The 25,643-nt window shown below is 41.7% G+C and overlaps 1 protein-coding gene across 14 annotated transcripts in view; it reads left to right on the top strand.

Moving 5' to 3' along the window:
• Window positions 1–25,643, top strand: part of LOC117046593 (calcium-activated potassium channel subunit alpha-1) — a 588,284-nt gene that overhangs the window by 362,457 nt on the left and 200,184 nt on the right. For all 14 annotated transcript variants that reach the window (XM_033148697.1, XM_033148690.1, XM_033148689.1 and 11 more), the window contains exons 10-15: window positions 398–508; window positions 3,549–3,654; window positions 5,351–5,433; window positions 9,926–9,995; window positions 11,193–11,348; window positions 23,714–23,823. In XM_033148697.1, the coding sequence (XP_033004588.1) occupies window positions 398–508; window positions 3,549–3,654; window positions 5,351–5,433; window positions 9,926–9,995; window positions 11,193–11,348; window positions 23,714–23,823 (636 nt within the window). The remainder of the gene's footprint in view (window positions 1–397; window positions 509–3,548; window positions 3,655–5,350; window positions 5,434–9,925; window positions 9,996–11,192; window positions 11,349–23,713; window positions 23,824–25,643) is intronic.

The following is a 25,643-nucleotide window of genomic DNA, read 5'->3' as shown; positions in this document are numbered from 1 at the left end:
CTCTTAAGCAAAGAGGAAAGAGGTGAGGGACAAGTGAATGGGCCATAGTTAAGCAAGCAGAATTGTTACACCCAAAAGGGCCTGTGTCTCATTATTATGCGCACATAACCAGTGGGCCATTTGCTCATAATAATCCTTTGCTAAATTAGACAGCTGGAGTATTTTGGTGTTTCTGGGCTTCTCAATGTGTCGGTATTTTCCTTTCTCTCTTTCAGGAATGAACTGGAGGCACACACCAGTAGATTGGTGCTTCTTTCTTTTCCCCTTTTCACGTTTCTTTCTTTCCACAACAAAGCAGTGATTTTCCAAATTCTCTTAAGCTTGCTTGTGTTCCTTCCTGGTTGTTCCTCTCAGAAAACTTTTAACTGTTCCCTCCCTTTTTTTCCCCCTGTCCCAGGCACATAGTTGTCTGTGGCCACATAACTTTGGAAAGCGTGTCCAACTTCCTGAAGGACTTCCTGCACAAGGACAGGGATGATGTGAACGTAGAAATTGTCTTTCTGCATAAGTAAGTACAAAATTCAAACCTTCAATTATTAGCTTCAACATGCTTTTTAAAATTATTTTTTTAAAAAAATGAAATAATAATAATAATAATAATAATAATAATAATAATAATAATAATATTTGTACCCCGCCCATTATAAGGTGAAGTTTGGCTATCAGTTCATGTGGCCCAGGGGTGAGAACCAACAGTCATGGCCAGCACCCCGATGGAACTGTATGTGGTCTTGTACCTAGAAAGATGCTCATGAATCTTCAATAAGAAGCAGAAGTTCTGTCTGTTGTGAATGTGCATTGACTCTTCAGTAGACAAGTTAAGATGGACAGGATTGTTAGAGGGTGGGAAGTTTGGAAACCACCAGCCTGTATAATATAGGGGGATACCCAACTTTCATTCCACTTGCACAATGGCCGTTCCATTAGCAGGAGCCTATTTCTTAGTGTACCACAAGAGCTGAATCTTGTGGGTGTCTTGTGCTTGCAAAATTTGTTGCACAACCCATACTGCAGCCAGTGCTATAATACTTTGTAACAGTTAAGCTTACCCATTGTCCCCCCGCTTTTAAAAAATGACTATAAATGTTATGCTTATTAAAGAGGAAATCATTCAATGTAAGAAAACATGGTTATGGCCTCAAATATACTCTATAGCTTGTCATCCTATAACTGCCAAGACTTGGAACCAAAAATCCATCACTCTGTACTATGAAGTCAAAAAACAGTCCAGCCCTGGTCATTAACAAGAGGATGACCACAAAAGGTTTTATATATTTTGCATGTACAGAAGGAATGTCAAAATTCAATCAACAGATGCAAAACTGGCTCAAATTAGTTTTCTTATTTCAGATTATGAATTGGCCCCGGTAGTAATGCTTGAATGCATTATGAATCCAAGCATAAATTTGCTTGAGAAGTTATTCTACAACTTGGAATGTAAAATGAGATTTTGCACATGTACAGAATGTTGTTGGTTTTTTTTTAGCATAAACCTACTTTTTGTCCACGTCTTGGAAACTAATCATTGCTCAGACGGTGCTAAACCAACAGGCTGGCTGGCTCTTAAATAACATTTTGGGGAAGTGTAGGGAATTGCTGGGGTGCTAGAAACAATAAGCTGTACAGTCTCTAAGACCATCCGGCAAAGCCCCAGAAATCGTCCCAACCCAAATAACTTCTGGCTTATACAAGAACCTGTTACATGCCCTCTGTTAGCCCTTCCCCCAGGTACTATTGTTTTGATATTTGGGGCTTAGGTTGAGGCTGAAAGAATCTTCTGAAAAAATAAATTTTAAATGCAAATTGGATACTTCTGTGGAGAGCAGGTTCATATATGCATGTGCATGACTTTATTTCTCTATATTTTATTGCTGTATATAAAAAAGGCTGGCAATTGAATATAAGAATAGCAGAAGCATTGTACTTGAGATGATGCATTATGCTCTATTCAAGTTCTGTCTCTGGCTGTATCCAGCTTTGCAAGTCAATCCACAAGTTTCTAGTCCACAATATTTCTTACTAGCCCACTTGATTACACTTACTTAATGTTAAATCATATGTGGTATTGATAGATAGGAAGTCTTCCTTCCTTCCTTTCTTCCTCTTTTCTAGTTTATGAAAGTGTCTCTTCCTGGTTCCCTGCTTGGAGGCTATCCATGATTGACGCAGGTGGTTAGATGGGTAACTAACTATATACAAACTTCCAGAGAGGCAGAAGTGTTCCTCTCTTGCAAATATTCATGACTATGAAACAATACACACTTAAAAAAGAGAGGCTGGATCTCATATTCTCTAGACAGATTTTAATAATTCCCCAGAAATGTCCTTGCCAATAGTCATGAATGCTCTAAAGTAGTTGCTGTTTGTCATGATCATGCCATTACAATAAAATCCAACATCAGATCTGACATGTCTTCTAGAACTGACAGGGTTTTTGTTTTTCATTATTTAATTTTTTTTTTAAAGCTGCTTGTAAGGCAGTTTTGACCTTTCTCTTATCAGTTAAATGCTGGGAGCAATTTTGAAACGACTGATATCAGTGCCCTTAACAGCAGGCTACATTAAATGGGGTATAATTATCTGAGAAGTGTGGGATAAAGCAAAGTGCAAATGGCACAGTGGTGTTTCTGTTTTGTTTTTAACAGATTAGCTCAGTTCTCATGTAACATTAAGCCAAACTTTGGCTTGACACAAAGGAAAAAATATGTGAGCGCTTAGGGGAAGGATCACGGCCGTTGTCTCAAGCTGGGCTCATGGTTTATATTTCCCAGAGAAATCACAAGCAGTAAGCCATAATAAAACCCACGTGTGAGATACACCACATGCTAAACCAAACCAAGGCTAAGCTCACAGCAGGAGGAGCCAAACTGCCCTGATATATCTCACTGGGAGTCCATGTGGGAGTCACGCAAAGCCACAGTTTGCTTAGTATGGTCACTGTGTGGAATGACTATAGAAAGGATCGCCTCAAAGCTCTGAGCATTTTAGGTTGTTCCCATCTAGCAAATCACCAACGATGGCAAAATGGAAGTGATGGGGCATTGGACAATGCTGACACCTTAAACTGTGTGTTTCAGCACAGGTAGATTGTCTCCAGTCTTGTGCTTTTTTTTAAAAAAAAGATCTAAATGCAAAGTGAGGGCATCCAAAGTATCTCTCCAAATGTTTGGAATTGGCTTCCTAATGAAATAAATAGTATGGACAGTCTCTCGTCCTCTGACGAACACCATCTTTTATAAAATGCTTCTTATAGAATGTAGGGAAATTACAATGACAACAATGCATATATTCTTCTCCTCCTATTCTGATTCCTTTTTAAATGTTTCTGTTCTGATGACTTGCCAGATTGGACCAGTAAAATTATGGACTGTTGACAACCTTAATTAGAGATAGAAAGGAAGAGAAAATCAGAACATAAACCATTCATGGTTCCTACAGAATTGACTCCATACCTATTAAATAATTTTGTACAATTAAGAAAAAAAACAGGGGTAATGCTCACATACTGACTTTATTCTGCTTGTTTTGTCCTTTCTTTTTCAATTTAGTATCTCCCCTAACCTTGAGTTGGAAGCTCTTTTTAAACGACACTTCACTCAGGTGGAATTTTTTCAGGGTTCAGTTCTCAATCCGCATGACCTGGCTAGAGTAAAGGTACTGGCTTCCTTCCCCTTTTTTTCTACCTTTCTGTTTGGTGTCTGCATTTAACTAAGGATGCTACTGTATAATTACAGTTATTTTCTTTCCCCATGGAAATATGGGGTGTGTAGTTCTGTGAGGAAGGCAAGAAAATCTTAGCATCTTTACCAAACTTAAACTACAGTTCCCACGATCCTTTGGGAATAGCTATGGGTGTAAAAGTGATACTGGTTTGTAGTATAGACACAACCTCGAAACAATCTGTTACTTATTCCAACTTCAGAGTGGATCGAAAGGAACCTTTCAATTAATTATCAGCAGGAAAAGAGGTGGGGGACTTGATGTGCTAGTTAACTAGCAGATCAGGTATAAAAGGTGTGCAAGCATTTATTATTTTCAGAATGGGTGGTGACTCCCCCCCCCCATGGAAGAACACCAAAATATGCCCCCATGCTGTCACAACCACATCTAATATGTGGGTGTCATAGGTGAGACCAGCAACATGACCCTGCTGCTTCTTTCTGTGTGTGGATCCTCCTAACGCAGATAATGTGTGAAGGAGGATCCCGTACCTCATTTATGAAAAGGTTCAGGGTTTGATGTTATGTTACCCATTCTTTTCAGTTGCTTTCACTCCTTGGGGGTTTTCTGTTGAGGCAACTGAATTTCCACACTTTCAATCATAGATCATCCTGGCCTGCAATAGTTTGAAAGTCCCTATATCCCTGGACTTTTCACAACACTTCTTCCAATTTGTTGAAAACCTCAGAGAGGATTCTTCTACCTCTCCCCACAGCCCACAGAGATGTGTCACCCCTCCCTGCTTCCTCCCACCTGTGTTTATGGAGTTTACATCATTGGCAGACGCGACTTGCGTGGTGGGGCAGAACTGCAACACTAGCTTCCTGGCAGTGGTGTTGCTGTCGTGTACCAGGAGTGGGAGTTGTGTTGGGGGGCTGGGGGAGGTTGGGATGCAGTGTGAACACTGGAATAGCCAATCCGGCATTTGTACCCAATGTGTCCACACAGACCTCCCCACCGTCTCTTGGTAAGCGGCAGTGACACTCCTGCAGTTGAAACAAAATAGAAAATTCTTTCCAGTAGCACATTAGAGACCAACTGAGTTTGTTCTTGGTATGAGCTTTCGTGTGCATGCACACTTCTTCAGATACACACAGTGTGCATGCACACGAAAGCTCATACCAAGAACAAACTCAGTTGGTCTCTAAGGTGCTACTGGAAAGAATTTTCTATTTTGTTTCGACTATGGCAGACCAACACGGCTACCCACCTGTAACTGGAACTCCTGCAGTTAAATTGGTGTTGTGGCTCCACCTCACTAGGCAAGCCGCTTCTAATCCTCAGGAGTCTACCACTTTCTGGAATGCTCTTATTGTGGAATGGCCAGGCTCTCCTCTGCGTGAGCCAATATGGTGTTAAAGATAGAGTAGTGGAAGACTAGAGATACCTTCCTTGGTTGGCCACTGTGAGAACAGGATGCTGGACTAGATAGGCTTCGGCCTGATCCAAAAAGCTCTTATGTTCTTACGTGACCCATGTAGTTCACGGCATGGTACACCGCACACATACATACATGATTCCACAGTCTATTGCCAGAATGAGGTTGTTCTGTGAAAGCTGATAAGGGTTGGAGAAAATTAATGTAAACATCAGATTGCTCTTTATGTTTGTTTTCTCCTTTGGTGTCCAGATAGAGTCAGCAGACGCGTGCCTAATCCTTGCCAACAAATACTGCGCTGACCCAGATGCTGAAGATGCCTCCAATATTATGAGGTAATTTAGAAGAGGGCGTTTTGATTAAATTTTACTCCATGAAACAAGGGGACATGGAAAGAACGGAACCGGGCCTATTACTGGGCAAGTGAGGCAACTACCTCAGACAGCAAATGAGGAGGAGGAGGAGTCCCTTCTTCTGTTCCCTTCCATGCCCCTTGGACCATTCCTCTCCCTTGGAGGACAGAACTATGTTTGCTACGTTGCATGTCCTGCACCCCTCCCCCTAAATTAGCCTCATGTTTGGTGCAGGACTTAGAGGTAAGTTTCGACTGTTAGCCCAGTCAGCTTCTGCATGTTGAATGAAGCTTCTTGCCCGCCTCAGGCAGCAAAATCTCAGAGAAGAAGCATTGGGCCATGAACACAGATCTCATACTGTTTCCTTTTATATTTTCAATCTGTTTCTGAGCTCTTGGGATACGTTGGGTTAAAAGTGATGATAATGATAGTGTTTCTCATAGCATCCTCTTCCTCTCTCTCTTTTTCAGGAATTTGTTTGTTTCATAAAATTTATATACCTCTTGATTGGAGGAAAAAGCCACAAAGCAGTTTACAAAAAAATTGTTAACCTTTTAACTAAAAAATAATAATTGCTACCATAATTAAAAAACGAAACAAAACCTACAATAGAGTATGTTAAAACAAATTAAAACTCATAAAACTTTCTAAACATCTTGGTAGGCTTGTCTAAATAAGAATGTCTTCCGCAGATGCTGAACAAAATTCAGCGAAGGCTCCAGCCTGATATTAGTAGTGCTGCCACACTAAACAACTGAGTTCTTACATAGAAAAATGGGAACTGGGCAGAACAGGAACTGCTCAGATTCCAAGTCCAACAGTGCTGAGACATTTCCCTCCCTTTCCCTCTCAGTTGTTGAGAAGTTGCTTTCCTGAGAAACCAACATTTCACTCACTGAGGCTGCATGCTCCCAAATCTAGCACTTGCCATAGGATCACACTGTTAAAATCTACCCTTCCCTCACAAATATATTAGCTAATGTGGTTGCAGTTGCCTTCATTATTGTTATCACACATTTCTGGAATCTATAATGCTCCCACTAAGTGGCTCCTTCAGTACAGTGGTACCTCGACTTACGATTTTAATCCGTTCCGAATGCACATTCATAGGTCGAAAAATTCGTAAGTCGAAAAAAGCAATTTCCCCATAGGAATGCATTGGAAACGAAAAATTCAGAAAAATTCGTAAGTCGAGTAAACTGCATCTAAAATTCGTAAGTTGAGTAAACCCCATCTAAAACCGCCAATGGATGTCCTTCAGATGTCAGAAAAAATCGTAGGCATGCGGGCACTTTTTAAATTTATAAGTCGAAAAATTCATATGTCGAGTAATTCGTAAGTCGAGGTACCACTGTATATCATAAAAATAGCACATAGACTCTTGGGGGTCAGAATCCAGTTAGCTATGTAACAATCTGGCTGGTTGGGGGGTGGGGGGAATGTAATACCAGTCTCCTTCTCATAGGCAGTTAGTTCCTATCTTGTTTCTAACCTGTTGGATTTAAGCTTTATTCACAACTGAAAAATACAACTCCCAATCTGGGTGGTTCTGATTTCTAAAGAAAAAAATGTTATGGTTCATCTCGATGGCAGAAAGGTAGCAAAGAAATCACAAATGTAGGGTTATGGTAAGACAGCGTTCCTTATTATTTGCATTGTGCTCATACAGATTTTATTTAATGGAACCAATCTGCCCTTTTTTAAAAAACAACAACCAAAAACCAAAAATGTCAGAGTGCCATTAAAAATGAACTAATGCAGTGAATTGGCCCGTGTTCAGAACCAATTTTATTGGGCTGTCACACACACGCATCCTGCAAAATGAAGGCAGAGCTATGAGAAGCAATTTAAATTCAAGGCGCGTTGCATGGGGTGGTGCCCATTCTTCTTTATTTTATTTTTTCCTGAGTGCCATTTTGAGGGGAAGTTCTTAAGGGAGCAGTACAATAAGTAAGAGCAGCTGCCGTTCTGATGGGGCTTGCATAGGACCCCCTTGCAAGAGCCCCAGTGTGAAAACCAACTGAGGTTGGATAGCGGCAGTGTTTCACCCATATTGGCAACAACAGCTCTAGGAATTGAACCAGGAATCTCAAGGTCGTAAGCTAGGAATTAGCCTAATAAGCTACATGGCACTGTGCTTGCTCAGGAGTCAGAGCCCTCTTCAGGAACAGGGGACTAAGAGTATGGAACTTCAAACCCTGTGGTTGGTAGGAGATATATAAAGCCCATGAATTCACCAGGCCTTGTATAAGTCCTATGTGTCTGGTGGCCTTCTACCCTTGCCTCATCAACAAAATATATACATTGTGCTTATTGCGCTTCATGCTCCAACCCCTACTCAAGCACTTGACCTCCAGGGACTGTGGGTCAGAGATCACAGTCTGGATTTGTGTATAGCCTTATGTAGTTCTGGCACAGTGTGATTGATAGCTCATGCCTTCTCTTCTCCCACAAGGCAGTGTGGGGAGATAAACCCCAGACCAGCCACAGAAGTACCACAGGTGCTTCCCTGTTCCTGTCCAGGTAGTTTTGCAAATATTCTGATTAATTGTAATGGTGCCAACTAGCAAATAGGTCACCAAAGACCTATGGCAGAGTCGGGGAACCAGCAGGGAGCTCAGTCAGGTGGCTGATGTGCAAAGAAAGTTGGCTTTGGTTTTGCTGCTAGATCACGCTTCCCGGCAGAAAGCAAGCTTTGACTGTACCGTACACCAGTTGAAGCCTACTAGATCAAGTTTCCCTACAGAAAGCAGGCTTTGGCTCTTATGCCAAATCCATATTTGCTTTAAAGTACCATGCAGGGCCTCTAGGCAAGCCTTGTGTGGTGCTTTGAAGTCCCGACTTTGGGATTTCAAAGTGTCCAATCATCTGACATAATTGGCAGGTGACCAGCCCCTCTCACCTTTCAAATTTGGCCTGCAAGACTAGGATCTGATAAGGATCTGACCTACAGGAACCAGCCAAGTGGCCTCTGAATCTTGAGAATGACTGTGTTTGGGGGTGGGCTGTTGGGGGGCCAGAATGCATCAGTACAAGAACCTTTGTTACTACATATAGCAAGTTGTGGAATATCCCTCTGTTACTACATATAGCAAGTTGTGGAATATCCCTTTCCGTACCCCCCTCCAAAAAAACACAACCCTGGCTTCTTTAATTTTCCAAAGGCACATTTTAATCTGGTGGGAGAACTCTTGCTTTGATTTTAAATTATATACATAGATTAAAGAGAAATCCAGATGCAGATTAGTGAGCTTTTAAATAGATTCCATGTGTTTAATTAAAAAAAAAGTTATTGGGTGAACAGAATCCTCCTGCGTATTTGCAGAACAAACGAGTTTGATTCAATAAAATTGAATGCTTAATTAAATGCCTCAGCTAAAAAAGAGTTTAAGAAGGAGAATTAAGAGTGGAATAAATATCTTTGCAAATTGCTTCTTGCTTGTCAGAGCAAGCTATGCAACCAATTTTGTCAAGTCCATGCTTGGCTGTGGAATATAGGAGCAATACATTCCCCTCCACTCCCAGTAGCTGACTGGAAATCTTCACTTGCGGTATTGTTACCATAACATTTGTTTGTTTGGTGGAGGCTTTGGAGGTCTATTATGTGGGTGGGGAAAAGAAGCAAGGCATTCATATTCACTGCACCCCTTGGGAGCTGGACCACAATGTGAAATCATTTGTTCCTGTTCTGTCCTACATCTGGGACATTGTCCCTTAGCCATTATCTGCACTGTCACAAAATGGCCAATTCAAGGACAGGTCACAAGCCTTCTCCCCCCACCCTTTGTTTGACAGGAGGTACTATTTGTTTTCCAATAAATGCAGTATTGTGTCATGTCTGCTTTTTCATCTAGTGGATAGAATATGTATGGATTTTTAGCCAGAACCAGAGGTTCTTGCCCCACTTTAATCATGGGATATAAATTATAATGTACAAAATGTATTATGGATGGTGTGTATAGAGAAACACAATGTCCTATGAATGACCCAGGCTAGTCAACAAGGGAATGGGGCCCAAACATATTGATTTTTTTTTTTTTTTTTTTTTTTTGCTAACAATGTAGACAAGACCCAACAGAGCAATAAATTGTCACAATTCAGAGATTCTGGGGTGCAATGTTTGACCTGGAGCCAAGCAAGTTAGCAAGTTTGAATTTGAACTACAGAGTAGATTTTAAATTCCCTGGTCTATGGAGTTTTCTGAGTGGGAATGATGGACATAAAGTCCAGTGTTAACAGTTCACAGCAGGCTGTACAACATTTGCCCCTTTTGATCAAACATTGGTTTCATACCAATGGTTTGGAGGGAGCCCTTAAGCCACAGTTTCCTGGTTTGGACATTATGGAAGCAGCCACTGAAGCATGTGAATAAGTTATTGAACTGAAAAATATGACATCCTACTTGGCCATGGAGTCATATTTGTGGAATTGCTGTTGAGTGAAAATAACAAATGTTGGTGTATTTTCTTTTCAGAGTAATTTCCATCAAGAATTATCATCCGAAAATAAGAATAATCACCCAGATGCTGCAGTATCACAACAAGGTAATGGAAAGTCTGTGGGATGTTCATCTCCAAGCTTTCTCTTGTTAACACCTCTCTCATAAGCCTCTCTTGTAAGTTTCAGTAATGTGCAGGAAATTATTAATAAAGCTAATCTGTAACACAATTACATTCTGATTAAGATACAACCCTTTAAGGGTGGTTACAGCCATTTTATTGCACATACTACCACCATCTACACTTAATAAGTGGTAAAATCATCCTCACCACTTGGCAGAATTCTTTGAATGACCAGGGTTACTCCAGGATCTCATCCCGAGGTTACTTGGTCATTTGTATGGGTTCTCTGCAACAGTCTAACCAGTTAAGGCTTGAGGGCCTTCTTGGTTGTGGCATCCGCCCTGTGGAACGCCCTCCCATCAGATGTTAAGGAAGATTTAGAAGATATCTGAAGGCAACCCTGCTTAGGGAAGTTTTTAATGTTTGATGTTTTATCATGTTTTTAATATTCTGTTGGGAGCCACCCAGAGTGGCTGGGGAAACCCAGCCAGATGGGTGGTGTGTGTGTGTGTGTGTGTGTGTGTGTGTGTAGTAAAAAAACCAAGACAAGAGAGGTAACCAAGCTATTGGTCGATTTATTTATTTTTTTACTGCTAAGCGGTGTGCTGAGTTTTTCCACTCATCAGTTATGAACGTGTGGTTAAATATGTGGCAAAATTGTAAGTACTTTTTAATGTGACAAACCTTGATTTATTCAGCTATGACAAAACAGAGAGTGAGAGGTGAAGGGGCTGGAGCGGTACATTTCTGGTATCCAACATTTCTCTGGGGGACAGCTAGGTGTACTAGCTAGCCAGAATATCATCCTCCTGGCCAGTTGCCTGTTAAAAAGACATCAACCACCAATATCATGTGTGTCCAGTGTTCTTTTTCTGTAGAGTTGATAAAATTCATTTCTTGTACACAAAATATGACACCATTTGGGCAGGACTCTGCACTCAGGGCCATTCTGTCCTTAGGCCAACTATTTTCAAATAAGAAAAGGCACTCTGCACATGCTCTGATACACTCATTTAGGAGTAGGGTAGAAGAGATTTTTTTTTTAATGGACAACTAGCAACCCTAGAGCAGTTGCCTGTTCCCCCCTCCTCTTCCCCATGTTTTGTTAGCAAAATGCAGATGCAAATGTTTGGTTAGGGTTTTTTTCCTTTCTCTTTAACCTGTGTTTTTCCTTTGCAGGCCCATCTGCTAAATATCCCAAGCTGGAATTGGAAAGAAGGGGATGATGCAATATGCCTTGCAGAACTCAAGCTGGGCTTCATCGCCCAGAGCTGCCTGGCACCAGGCCTATCGACAATGCTGGCCAACCTCTTCTCCATGAGGTCATTTATAAAGGTAATGTCTCATCTTATTACAGGACATTAGCATGGGATTCAATTTGTCATGGGGCTGAGTAGAGTGCATGGCCTAAACTCAAAACAGAGAGAAATACATCAGTTCTGATGGTTAAAACATTAAACAACATATTCCAAAGGAAAATAAAACCCGTAGCCTATTACAAATTGGGCAGTGGGCCAGGTTCCTTCAAAATTATGCTTTTGTTTTTGTTTGGCACATCCATGGGCATTAAAGATTGTTCAAAGTGCATTTTTAATACTTTATTTCTTTCAGATAAACCACATGTTTATCAATGTAAAAAGCCCCCACAGGTTTGTTATAAACACACACACACACACACACACACACACACAAAAGTGATCTCTATCCAATCCATATGGCAACAAAGTGCCGAGAGGAAAAAAAGACACAAAAGTTTTCCTTTCTTGGCTTCTCCACACACCCCATTTCCAACCCATCAAGTGGACAATGGATCCCTTACCTCAAGTATAAAATACAGAACATGTGTCTGTACCAAAGCCCAAATCTCCAACAATAATAATTCATTTATCCTCTTCAGTCAACGAGGCCCTCGAGGTTTACGTGAAAATAGTAATAAATGATAAAGCGCAATGATTCTCAAACATTTGGAGGCAACTACAGTAGGGACTTCTAGGCTAAAAACTCCACTAGTTCCCTCAGTGTTAATTTGCTCCCATTTGGTTTTTGGCTGCTCTCCCCAGATTGGGAACTTGGGCTGATTCATTTGGACAAACGGAATGCAAGGAAACAGGACTGCAGTCATGAAAGAAAGGGGGTGGAATACTGTAGTATTTGTTCTGCACAGCAAACATGGAAAAGCTGCCTAGAGCATAGCAGAGGTAGACAACCTTGTAGGGGCTGAGGGCCACATTCCAATGGAGGAAAGTGGCCGAGGGCTACATACCTGTGGTGGCCAAGGACAGAGTTAACAGGAAAACCCATTTCTCTCTTTTCCCACTTTCCTCTTTATTAATCCATTCTCCTCCCTTCTCTCTTTCTTTCCCTCCTTCCCTCCCTCATTCACCTGTTCACTCATGCTCTGTCATACATACATGCAGGCTTCCACACCCCTAGGCAATCAATTTTATTAAAGCTTTTCAACCTAATATACCATAAAATTCTCTCTCTCTCTCTGTTTTTATACATACATACATACATACATACACACACACACATACACACACACACACACACACACACACACACACAAAATATAACAGGAAAACTGAAGGGGGGAAGAAAAATACATTAATAATAATCCTCATATGATCCTCATAAAACACAAAATTATAAATATATCTATGTAGTGCTCAGTCACCATTTTATCGCAATCTCCACACATACAGAAAACTGAAACCTCCCACCTGGCAGACATTCCCCCTTCCTCAGTCTCTCACCCTAAATAGTGGTTATATACATAATTGGCAGAGAAGGAAACAGAAGTATCTCTTTTTTAATCTTCCTGTTATTTCTCTAACACTACAGATTTCTCAAAACAGAGGTGAGGGAGGAAGTGGGGATATTTGGGCTGCAGCAGGTACCTCCAAAGGGCACCTATGGATGGCCCTGATGTGATGTTTAGGGGTGCCGTAAATATATGTCCCCAAGGCAAACACACACACACACACACACACACACACACACACACACACACAGTATATCCTGTTTTGCAAACAGGAATGCTATTATATAGAATATTTGTTTGTTTGTCCTAGGATTGCTTTAAATTCTGTAAGTTAAGAAACGGGAGTCATTCCCAGAAGATTCTCACTGGGGAATTCATATTTTTCTCCTCTTTTGTTAAAATTTAAAGAAGAAGGGCGAAATTATTGTTGGAGGAAAGTGACTTACAATTCTGGTATTAAACAGAGTTGGAGATAGTAAACAGAAGAAAGCCATTTTGGACCAATCTGAAACTGAAGATAATTCTGTTGGCGAAGAAGTTCGGCATCATTCTGAAGTACCAAAATAATCAGATACTGGGGAAAGGAAGCAGGGGAGTAATACTGGGAGAACCCTGAAGTGCATCTGTAGCCTTTGAAATCCCCACCCCACCCCACTTTGCATCTCTCCTCCTCAAATCACTGAAAATAACTTGGATATTTTTTCACGGGAGATAATTTTTTTTCATGAAATGCATCCTCTGCACCTCACTTCTGCCCTTTTCGGTTCAGGGGGTAGAGAGAAAAAGTCACAAAGAAAGCAGAAAATATGCTCACGAGCATATGGGTACCACATATTCCAAAGGGGAAGCTAACAAAACAGGTGCAGCCTATCTACATGCTACCACAATTCCAAAGTTAAATCAGATTTATTTGTGCACATATATTTTGTTGGGCCTCAATCTCATCCTGACGCAGCCTCTCTCCACAAAGTCCAGCGCTTTGTTCTCAGGCTGCACATGTTGCAGGGTGTATGTGCTTAAGTCAGCGGTCAGATGGTGCGCCTGCAACAGAGAGCGATAAAACATGCAGCACAGTTACTGTTGATGGTGGTTGTGCTCCTGGGTTCTGCTCAGTGCCAGTTCCCTGTCCTGTTCTGCATTTGTTTCAAACCTCCTGGCCTTACTCTAGATTCTTATCAGTTGGGGGAAAAAAGCCTGTGGGTTTTGGGGTTTTGTTTTGTTTCTAAAGGCGCCCGGCAGCAGTCAAGAATGTGATTACAATCACGAACAGGACCACAAAAACAAGAAGCAATTTTTTTTAGCATTGACGCTTGCATGCGTTACCTCTTGATTTTGCTGGCTGAGTGCGTTGCCCTCACCCTGCTCCAGTTCTGTGGAGATAGGGGAATGGTGTGGTAGTCTCAGTTGCTCCCAGACCATATAGAAAATGCTTCAGGTAAATAACGTTAGTGGAAATATACAATCTTAGAAGCTTGCCAGCAAAATCTGAGCAGAAGTCCTGTCATTTTTGGAAAAACAGATTGAAGTGGAGAGTTTTTCTCTCCCACCCCCCACCCCCACTTTACTCTCCCTAGCCTGATTGCAAAGCAGGATAATACATCATAAATGTTTGATCCATCACTGACAACGGTACATGATCAGTGGTGACATTGCACATACTTAACTGATTATGGCTTAACTTTGCAGCCAAATTATTTGTCTAAACTCTCCACAGTAAAACAAACTTAGAAAACCAAAAATGCTATTTTGCATCTGAATATTTTTCTTTTTCTTTTAAAATCAGCATTCTTCATATGGAAACGTTTATTTTGCATCTAACCTGACCAAAGGAAAACAAAGCCAAGACAACCAAAGTACATAACATTCAATTGTGCATGATCTGAGCAATTTCTGAAAATACTTAGTGTATGTATGTGTACACACACACACAGGAGGGAGGCACAGAGAAAGAGTTAGTAATGTGGATTTTAATAATAAAAGAAGAAACAATTAAAGCAGAAGTAATTTATAGGATGTACCCACATCAGAGTTATATTACTGGTAAAATAATAAAATACTGATGAGTACATAAATATGTACATATACTCAGGACTAGACAGAATTGTTGCTGTATGCGGAAATAGTATATAGCAAATTAAATGCTTATCTACACTTACGTTTTGCCCCTTTCAGGCAGAGGTCCGCACATTAACGCTCTGTGTCTTTTTGCTTTGCTTGCTGCCTTGCTCTGAGCTTTCCCCACAAAAACCCACTCTTTAAAGCTGATTCAGAGCAAATGTCAATTCGGGAGTTCCACAGGTTGATGTTTGCACTGATTGAGCTTTAAATAGCAGGTTTTTGTGGGGAAAGCTCTAGAGCAGGGTGCTCGGATACAGAACAAGAGTGGGAAAGAATGTGTGGTGGTGGTGGTGGTGGTAGCCTGTTTGGTGCCAACTGTGAGGTCCTGGACCCCACCCCCCTTTTTTCTTTTCTTATCTGGCTTCACATTTCATATCAGCTGTGCAGGTCAGAATGCCCATTGTTGGGTCAGCAACAATCAGGCATCACCTACCAATGCCTGTGCACTAACAGAGGGCCCATTGCCAGCCCCTGGACCCCACTGGCTCTTCTGCTGCTGCTCCACCTGGTCGTGGCTGCATTTGCAATTGCCCTTTTGAGTGAGAAATCAGTGACAGGAGAATAGTCCTTGATAGCCAGGGTAAGTGAATGGGCAGCAGTGACCATCTCAGTGAGTGATGCAGGCAGGTTCCTGAAATCGGCATGTGAGCCCACACGAATGGCAGTTAAGGCTGAAATTCATGGCCACATTGAACAGCTGCTCTCCCAAGGTGTTGGCGTTAACAAAATCATTATCTTTCTTGAACCACCCTGAGATCTTTTGATGAAGGGTGGTGTATATATAAATGAAATAAATTTGATTGCAGGTTGCACCTCAGAAATACCTGCTCTGTCTGCACAAACATTTATCTTCTCTGTCCTCCAAAGGAAATTCACGATTGGAACTTCCTATTGTATTGGGAAGGGCCTGAGAGTTGAAACCTGCCAAGGTGTTTAAATTTCACAAGTGACAAGGATATGAAACACACCAGCTCCTTATAATGCACACAGGCCAGATTTGTGTCTAGTCGTGCTCTGTACTTTGTACTCATCTTTCCCCCCTGAACCTTCTTCCCTTGCCCATGGTTTCTCTTCATGCTGTTTCTCTGAGGTCCTAGATTCTCATGCCCTCTTTTCCCCTACACACACACTTTTAGTGTCAAACTTTATTCCCGATTGTATCCTTTGGATCTGCTGCTTGCAGCTTGTTGTGCATAATGAGAAAGCAATTCCACAATCATTCTCTGGCTGTTCAAACTGCATCGACACACTTGCATGATATGCTTTGCGGTGCTCATTGGAAATAGATAACAAAGCAAAACATGCAGTTTCACAAATTTTCAGCGCAAGCTCCCCATCCACCTTTCAGAAGACTAATAGCTTTTGGAATATGTATTTGAGGAGGGGTGGGTGGGTGGGAGTTTTGTTTCTCTACCAGAGCCTGGTGTGGCTCATATTTTCCTTCAGAGCAGTGGCGGAGCTAGGCTCCGCGGCACCCAGGGCGGCAAAGGAAACGCCCCGGGGGCGGGGCGTCGTGACAACACATTGTGACGTCACGGTGCCCCGCCCCCGGGGCGTTTCCGGGAGTGCCGCCGCCGCTTCTGCAGCCCCCTTTTAAGCCGAAGAGCCCGCTTTTAAGCTCTGCGGCTCAAAAGGAGGCTGTGGAAGCGGCGGTCCGACGCTGCTGCTCCCGGGGTGACTGAGCGAGCGGCGGCGCGTGGGGGTGACAGGCGCCGGCCCCTCCTGCCACTCCCCACGCTGCCGGTCACCCCGGGAGCAGCAGCGCTGCACGGACGGGGTGCTCCCTCGGCCGTGCGCTGTTGCTCCTGGGGTGACGGAGGGAGCGGCAGCGCTTGGGAATGGCGGGAGGGGCTGCCGCTTGTCACCCCCATGCGCCTCCGCTTGCTCTGTCACCCCGGGAGCAACAGCGCACGGCTGAGGGAGCACCCCGTCCGTGCAGCGCTGCTGCTCCCAGGGTGACCGGCGTTGCGTGGGGAGTGGCGGGAGGGGCTGCCGCTTGTCACCCCCACCCGCCGCTTGTCACACCTGCCACTAGGGGCGTACCGCCCCCACCGCACCCCCCTAGCGACGCCCCTGTTTCAGAGGACAGCTGTTCAATAAAAGGGAACAATCTCTGAACTGCTAGATGCATGTTAGATCATGGCAAATCTGATACAGAAATATGAGCCCATGCTAGGTAGATAGTGAGCTAAGAAACAGAGGCCCTTGGAGTTATCACTTTGAAGAAAGGAGATAAGGACAGGGAGGGACTGTGCACTGTTTGTAAGAAGGAAGGAGGTATGCTGTATACAGAGCGGGTTTGAAGGGCTGAGGACTGGGCTAAGGGGTGTTTGCCCTAGAGAGGTAGGGAAGGGAAACCTGTGGCCTTTCCGATGATGCTAGACAACAACTGGTCAACATCCCTGACCATGCTGCATGCGGCTGGTGAGAGTTGGAGCCCACAGGTTTTGAAAGCTGCATGTCCACCACCTCTGTTCTAAAACTACCTCTGCTGCTGTTTCTTTCAATAATTACATAGAAGTTGTTGTTGTTCAGTCGTGTCCGACTCTTCATGACCCCATGGACCAGAGCACGCCGGGCACACCTATCCTTCACTGCCACTCACAGTTTGGCCAAACTCATGTTAGTAGCTTCGAGAACACTGTCCAACCATCTCATCCTCTGTCGTCCCCTTCTCCTTGTGCCTTCCATCTTTCCCAACATCAGGGTCTTTTCTAGGAAGTCTTCTCTTCTCATGAGGTGGCCAAAATACTGGAGCCTCAACTTCAGGATCTGTCCTTCTAGTGAGCACTCAGGGCTGATTTCTTTAAGAATGGATAGGTTTGATCTTCTTGCAGTCCATGGGACTCTCAAGAGTCTCCTCCAGCACCATAATTCAAAAGCATCAATTCTTCGGCTATCAGCCTTCTTTATGGTCCAGCTCTCACTTCCGTACATTACTACTGGGAAAACCATAGCTTCAACTATATGGACCTTTGTTGGCAAGGTGATGTATTTGCTTTTTAAGATGCTATCTAGGTTTGTCATTGCTTTTCTCCCAAGAAGCAGGCGTCTTCTAATTTTGTGACTGCTGTCACCATCTGCAGTGATCATGGAACCCAAGAAAGTGAAATCTCTCACTGCCTCCATTTCTTCCCCTTCTATTTGCCAGGAGGTGATGGGACCAGTGGCCATGATCTTAGGTTTTTTGATGTTGAGCTTCAGACCATATTTTGCGCTCTCCTCTTTCACCCTCATTAAAAGGTTCTTTAATTCCTCCTCACTTTCTGCCATCAAGGTTGTATCATCAGCATATCTGAGGTTGTTGATATTTTTTCCAGCAATCTTAATTCCGGTTTGGGATTCATCCAGTCCAGCCTTTCGCATGATGAATTCTGCATATAAGTTAAATAGGCAGGGAGACAATATACAGCCTTGTCGTACTCCTTTTTCAATTTTGAACCAACCAGTTATTCCATATCCAGTTCTAACTGTAGCTTCTTGTCCCACATAGAGATTTCTCAGGAGACGGATGAGGTGATCAGGCACTCCCATTTCTTTAAGAACTTGCCATAGTTTGCTGTGGTCGACACAGTCAAATGCTTTTGCTGAGTCAATGAAACAGAAGTAAATGTTTTTCTGGAACTCTCTAGCTTTCTCCATAATCCAGAGCATGTTTGCAATTTGGTCTCTGGTTCCTCTGCCCCTTCGAAATCCAGCTTGCACTTCTGGGAGTTCTTGGTCCACATACTGCTTAAGCCTGCCTTGTAGAATTTTAAGCATAACCTAGAAGTAGAACTGAGCTAGTTGTGGCTTGTGATGTCACTGCTGCATTGTGACCTGACAACCCTGACCAGGCAACAGAAAGACAGGAAGCAGCAGAAAGACTAGGGGCTGAATTTCACATATTAATGTGAACTCATTCACCAATTCTCAGGCTGCAGACTTTTAGCCATGGCGTATTTACGACTGATTTGGTTAAAAAACAGAATGCAGGCTCCAGTGGTTGTCCTTGGATGTCCAAAAGTCTCATGAGACATCACCACGAAGTTTAAATGAACTGGAAAGGTTTATAAACAAATTATACATGCCTTGTGAAAGAGCACTTGGAGTAACGTGAGAAGCAGACCTTCCCTTTCCTTTTAGAAAGACACAATTCTGTCATTGAAGACACAAAGTCTATATTGCTTTAGCTCCATGACAGCTGATTTTCAGTACCTTAGATCTCCAATCTTTGTACAACATGGGCTAATAAAGTTGAACCAGCAACAATGGATTTCATTTCAGAGCAAAGGTTTCAGCTGTAAAACCTTAAGTTTGTTTTGCCGAATAAACTATTCAGGCACTGGGTATAAATCTCTCTTTATTAAGTACTGAAGAGCCTAAGAAAATAGATGTGCTTGTTTCTTTCAGATATCATGTGCTGCAGAACCAGGCTTTATTGCCATTTCATTGTTATTTCTGTGGATGTGCTAGCTGTTTTAGGGGTTGGTAGTTGATATATTCCTCAAAGGTTTTCATACACTTTGGAAGACGTATGACTTCAGCTTGTGAAATGACGAAGTAGAAAAAGCACTTCAGAGTAAAATTCAGCTTTTTTTTTAATGACAGTATGGGACAGTTTTTATGTTTCTGTTGGTGGTTTTGGTGATGAAAGTGAATAACAATCCTTCAGAAATCTTTGTAATGCTAAACTAGTTGTTGCAGTTCCGTCCTCGGCAGGAAAAGCTACTCTGCTGGGCCTCTTGGAAACACCAGCAGATACCACCACTTTCTCCTGACCCAAAAGGCTTTGGGAAAAGGGAACGTGGTGGTGGTTTTGATGTTTCACACAACCAGCTTGAGTAGCACTGTGCTCTCTTTAAGAACATTAGAAGAGCCCTGCAGGATCAGACCAAAGGCCCATCCAGTCCTGCATCCTGTTTGCTCTCAAGCACTCAAACAAGGGTGCTTGCTTTTGTGAGTGTCCTTGCTTAAATGCTGATAGTATTCTAACAAAGGAGTCACCCAGGTCAAGCATCTCTCCTCCAAAATGAATGTGACTGTGGGCCCCACTTCACTGTAGTTGCCTTCCACATTGCTCTAGCAACATATATGGAATGATGAAATTCTTCTAGGACAGCATTTGCCAATCTGATGCTCATACCCATCCCATGCTGGCTGGGCTGGTGAGAGTTATAGTCTAAAACATCTGGAGGGCACCAGATTGGCAAAGGAAGTGTGCACACCCCATTTTTTGGCCAGTGGCATGGCATCTCTTATGATCCCTCCCCTGATTTCCCCCCCCCCCCAAACCACCAGGACTACACTTGCCTTTTAGGAAAGGATTAGTGTTCTGCTCCACCTGCAGTGGGATATGTTGTGCTGCAGCCTAAGCCAAGCTGTAAGTTCAAGGTATTAAAATGTGAGCTAGTGGCAAGCAAGGCCAGTGAACTCATAACAGTGACTAGAGCTTCAGGACCTGATCAGTACATTGGAGTGAGCACGGTGGCCAAAATGGTGCCCATCGTAAGTTGTTGAACTACAACCCCCATCATCCCTGATCATTGACTTTCCTGGCTTGTGGCTCATGGGTATTTTGTCCAACATCATGTGGAGGGCATCATGTTTGATATTCCTGGTGTAAGCTGTTCTGAGATATCTGAAGGAAGAGTGGGATATTCAGGTTGTATAATAGCAACAATAATATTGACATCTCTCCCCACTACATGCTAAAATAAATAGTACAGCAGGGTTTTAACCAGAAAAATCAGTAAACTGTGTGCATCCTTTATATAAATACTGTTTTAGAATTACTAAAAATTAAGTTGGGAAATGATCCAAAGAGAAATACTGTATGAAACTAGCTTTGTGAGGCAATTACAGGTGGGTAGCCGTGTTGGTCTGCCATAGTCAAAACAAAATCGAAAATTCTTTCTAGTAGCACCTTAGAGACCAACTGAGTTTGTTCCTGGTATGAGCTTTCGTGTGCATGCACACTTCTTCAGATACACTGAAACAGAAGTCACCAGATCCTTAAATATAGTGAGGGAGTGGGGAGGGGTCTTGCTCAGAAGGGTGGTGGGAATGGGTGATCAGCTGATAGGTGTGGAAAACCTGTTGACGACTCTTAACGGCTGTAATTAGTCTTGCAGGGAAAGGCAAGTGGTGAGATGGCTAAAGATAGCTTTGCTATGTATAATGAGATAAAAATCCAATGTCTTTGTTCAGACCAGGTTTCTCCGTGGTTTTAAGTTTGGTGATTAGTTGTAATTCAGCCACTTCTCTTTCCAGTCTATTTCTGAAATTTCTTTGTATTAAGACAGCTACTTTGAGATCTTTTATAGAATGTCCTGGGAGATTGAAGTGTTCTCCTACTGGTTTCTCTGTCTTGTGATTCCTGATATCAGATTTATGTCCATTTATCCTTTGGCGTAGGGTTTGGCCTGTTTGTGAGGCAATACAGCCTTACAGTTCATTGATTTAAATCAGGTTGTTCATAGGATTGCAATCTACCCCCATCGTTCACTGAGGTCCAGCGCCGAGGGCCTTCTGGCAGTTCCCTCACTGTGAGACTCCAAGTTACAGGGAACCAGGCAGAGGCCTTCTCGGTAGTGGCACCCGCCCTGTGGAACACCTTCCCACCAGATGTCAAAGAGAACAACAACTACCAGACTTTTAGAAGACATCTGAAGGCAGCCCTGTTTAGGGAAGCTTTTAATGTTTGATGGACTACTGTATTTTAATATTTTGTTGGAAGCTGCCCAGAGTGGTTGGGGAAATCCAGCCAGATGGGCGGGTTATAAATAATAAATTATTATTATTATTATTATTATTATTATTATTATTATTATTATTATTCTTTGCCACCTAAAAAGGTCAAACCAAATTGTCTCTATACTAGAGAATAAATTGTGTGGTTTTTTCTGCAGATGTTTATGTACATTACTGATTTTCTGTTGCTAATCAAAGAGCCTGTGTGGTGGTGTGGTTAAGAGCGGTAGACTCGTAATCTGGGGAACCAGGTTTGCGTCTCCGCTCCTCCACATGCAGCTGCTGGGTGACCTTGGGCTAGTCACACTTCTTTGAAGTCTCTCAGCCCCACTCACCTCACAGAGTGTTTGTTGTGGGGGAGGAAGGGAAAGGAGAATGTTAGCTGCTTTGAGACTCCTTTGGGTAGTGAAAAGCGGGATATCAAATCCAAACTTCTTCTTCTTCTAATCCATTATCAGTTCAGAGGAAAATGCTTGGATTTTTATTTATTGGATTTTTTTAAAAAAAAAACAATTGCCTGGACCTTCTTTTGATTTGTGTTCTGCATGGTAATATGGCACTTCTATTCCTTGATTGCTAGCTGTCTGACCCATTTTGTAACCAGTTGCACACATGCATATCATGGAGGAAATCAGTTGTTGGGGGGGGGGAGCATTTTCTCGCCTATATTTGGACATGCCCGATCGTTGAAGCATTTGATTGAATTCGTTGAACTGCTTCCCATAGCAAACAGTGCTCGCTTTACAAGTGGTTTAGCTCTATGACCTGAAATGCATTTGTATCTGTAGTAAGAAATCATCGTTGAAAGAGTCCTGTGTTTTGTGGAGACACACTGGCTATCATTGATGCTTTTCTGAAGTAGCTTGCCCTTGAACATGACAGTCAGATATAAGTCATTGCCTCAGGATGTTTTCAATTGATTACTGAATGGCTACAGAATTAATTTGGGTATCTTTCACCGAGTTGCTCCAGTGTTTTAATATCTTTGCTTGTCTACTGCTGGAGACATGCATTCATATTTCATTATAAGGAATTTATATGCCACATACATATACTTAACATATAGATTATTATTGGTTGATTGTTCTTAATTTATTGCCTGCCATTCACCCTAGGGTCCCAGGGTGGGTTACAGCCATTTAAAATGCAACATTAAAATAATATTTAAAATGGACAGTTTCAAAAAATGCAATGACAAAAAATACGATGGGTCTAGAAAATATACATATTGCACTGGATTTAAAAAAATCAGGAAAAGGGAGATAGATAAAACTGCTATAAATTATTGTGCTGATTCAGACGTTTGAAACCAAGCTAGATTGGAGTTTGTTGGTGTCTCTGGCAGCCTCTGTTTACATCATGGATGTTGGCTAATATTATGTATATATGATTTGTATTGTTTTACTGGTACTGTTGCTGCGGGTTTGCCATGGCCTTTGGCTAGAATAATAAAATCATATTATTAATAACTATTATTATTATTATTACTATTAAAACAGAATTACACATTGCTTACAAGGCTTAGTCATTCCTTCATAAGACTCAACATCAATTTGCTGTTAAAAAATAATAATAAATACATGGGTAATCCAAAAGGGGGCAGATAATATTTTCTTGTTGTAGAAAACTGAAATAAATGGAAATTTGTGTATATATCTGTATCAATAGCTGGCAGCCCAATCCTACACAGGTTTGTCAGAAATGCATATAATTTTACTGGGAGAAAGCACTAGCCTTTGTATACAAGACACATATTTTTCTCACTAAACTTTCCAAGTTCCCCCTGCAATTCATAGGACTTAGCTTACTTTAATCTAAGACCATTGTTCTCCAAAAGTTGCCATTATTATTACTATTACTATTACTATTATTATTTTATTTTCCTCCTTGCTGACAATTATAGAGAGAACATGCAATGGAAACTTCACAGACATAATTAATTGGTAAAGCAAATAACTGAGATACCATGTTTAATTACCTCAAAATTGATTTATTTTTAATCACCTCCATTTGTTTCTGCAGAATGTGGTTGCAAATTCTGAAATCGTGTCTCCCAACCCCCTTTTCTCTCTCTCCTCCTTTCTAGATTGAGGAGGATACATGGCAGAAATACTACTTGGAAGGAGTTGCTAATGAAATGTATACAGAGTATCTTTCTAGTGCCTTTGTCGGTTTGTCATTCCCTGCTGTTTGTGAGTAAGTATTTATACAACCATTTATTTGTAAGCCTTCTTCTTCCTCTCAAATGGCACTAGAAGCTCCTTGTTCCAAATCCCAAATACAGTTGTACCTTGGTTTTTGAACAGCTTAGTTTTGGCTCCTGAACACCACAAACCTGGAAGTGACGGTTCTGGTTTGCGAACTATTTTTGGAAGCTGAAAGTCTGAAAGGGCTTCCGCAGCTTCCAATTGGCTGCAGGATCTTTGGTTTCCGAACGTTTTGGAAGTCGAACGGACTTCTGGAGTGAATTTTGTTCGATTTCCAAGGTACAACTGTACCATGATTCAGTGTTCATGCAATAGCATTGCAGGATATCTTCAAATACTAAGGGTTTTTTTATGTACTGTAAATGCATTTAGAATTGATGTGAAGTGGGGATGTTCACTTGTGATCTATTTCTTAGAGCTGTCTATATTTCTTAAGAGTCAAAGTACACAGAGGACTGGAGGATGGGATTACATGACACATTGCTTGCATTATGAATAATAATAAAAACTGACAAAAAAAGAATAATTAGTGCCAACCTCAAGTTCAGGCTTATTTTAATTTTCATATAGGTACATTTCACAAAGAAGAGAGCTATGTTGACTGAGACATATTTAGGATACTGACATTTTCTAGGCTTTGCATTGCATACATTTTCGTACCTATAATAGAGCTGGACCAAAATAATCATCTACAGAATGAAAACAGCCACACAAGCTGTTGTGCAAACACTTGGATGCTCTAGTAAGTAAATTCTATAGTGTATCTCATGCTTGCATAAGAGATTGTACAAGGTCTTCTGCAAGCAGAACATCAGCCTTGTGTTTAATTTTAAACATGCAGCTATCTAAGTATAAATGTCTCTTCCATGAGTGGAAGTTGGTTCTGATTGTGGCTGGGCACTTACAGACTTCCAAGAACTTGCAGACAAGTTTAATCAAAAGTAGGGGAATTTAACTGTTGAGTAGCTACAACCAGGTGACTGAGCTGTACACATGGTAAAAACGAAGGGTTATGATGGTGGTGGTGGGGAATTGTTTATAACAATTATGTCAATAGTTGTCTTGCATGCCAGAGAGTTTATTACTATACATCAGTCACAGTGCCTTCAATAAAAGTGACAAACTGCATCTGTCATCTCCATCATATAATATGTGCAGTGAAAAATTTCAGGATTGTGCAATACAGTAAATCAGCTTAACATGATTAGAACCGAACTTCATTAAAAGAGCCAAATGCATTTCAACCAAAGACTTCCTCAGTGACTGTTCTTAAACTAATCTATGACCTCTTGATTCGTATTAAGATACAACTAATGCCCTCTAGCTAGTACAATAAACTTATTGAATATAAACTTTATTGATTAATAATATACATACAGATACTATCAAGATATATACTGGAAAGCTTTGATCAAAACTATTTTTGTGTTTTTAATGAAATTCAGTTAAATCAGTTTTTTGCTTTTCTTTTTCTTAAATGTAAAAGTTTAAACCATTAAGAAATATAACAGTGCGTAACCAAACAAAGCCAACACCACAATCATATGTAAGCATTGGACAAATCTGAAACGTCATTGGAGATGTCAAAGATTATGACTTGTTTGTTTTTTGGAGACATCCAACTTACCCTTTGATCCCAACAGGACAGTAGGTCTGGTGGCCAAATGACCAACTGATATTCACATCCAGGGGGGCAAACATTGTGTGTGATGTCAAAGCTGTGTCATAATCAGGTTACTATAGAGGCAGATGTGAGGACATCAGGCCATATGTGTGTGTTGGGAGCAGGAAGGAAGTGTCCAAACTGAA

This window comes from Lacerta agilis, chromosome 5 (assembly GCF_009819535.1).
Source record: "Lacerta agilis isolate rLacAgi1 chromosome 5, rLacAgi1.pri, whole genome shotgun sequence".
Classification (NCBI taxonomy): Eukaryota; Metazoa; Chordata; class Lepidosauria; order Squamata; family Lacertidae; genus Lacerta; species Lacerta agilis.
Note: the sequence above shows the minus strand (reverse complement) of the source record. Positions and strands in the feature narration are given on the sequence as shown.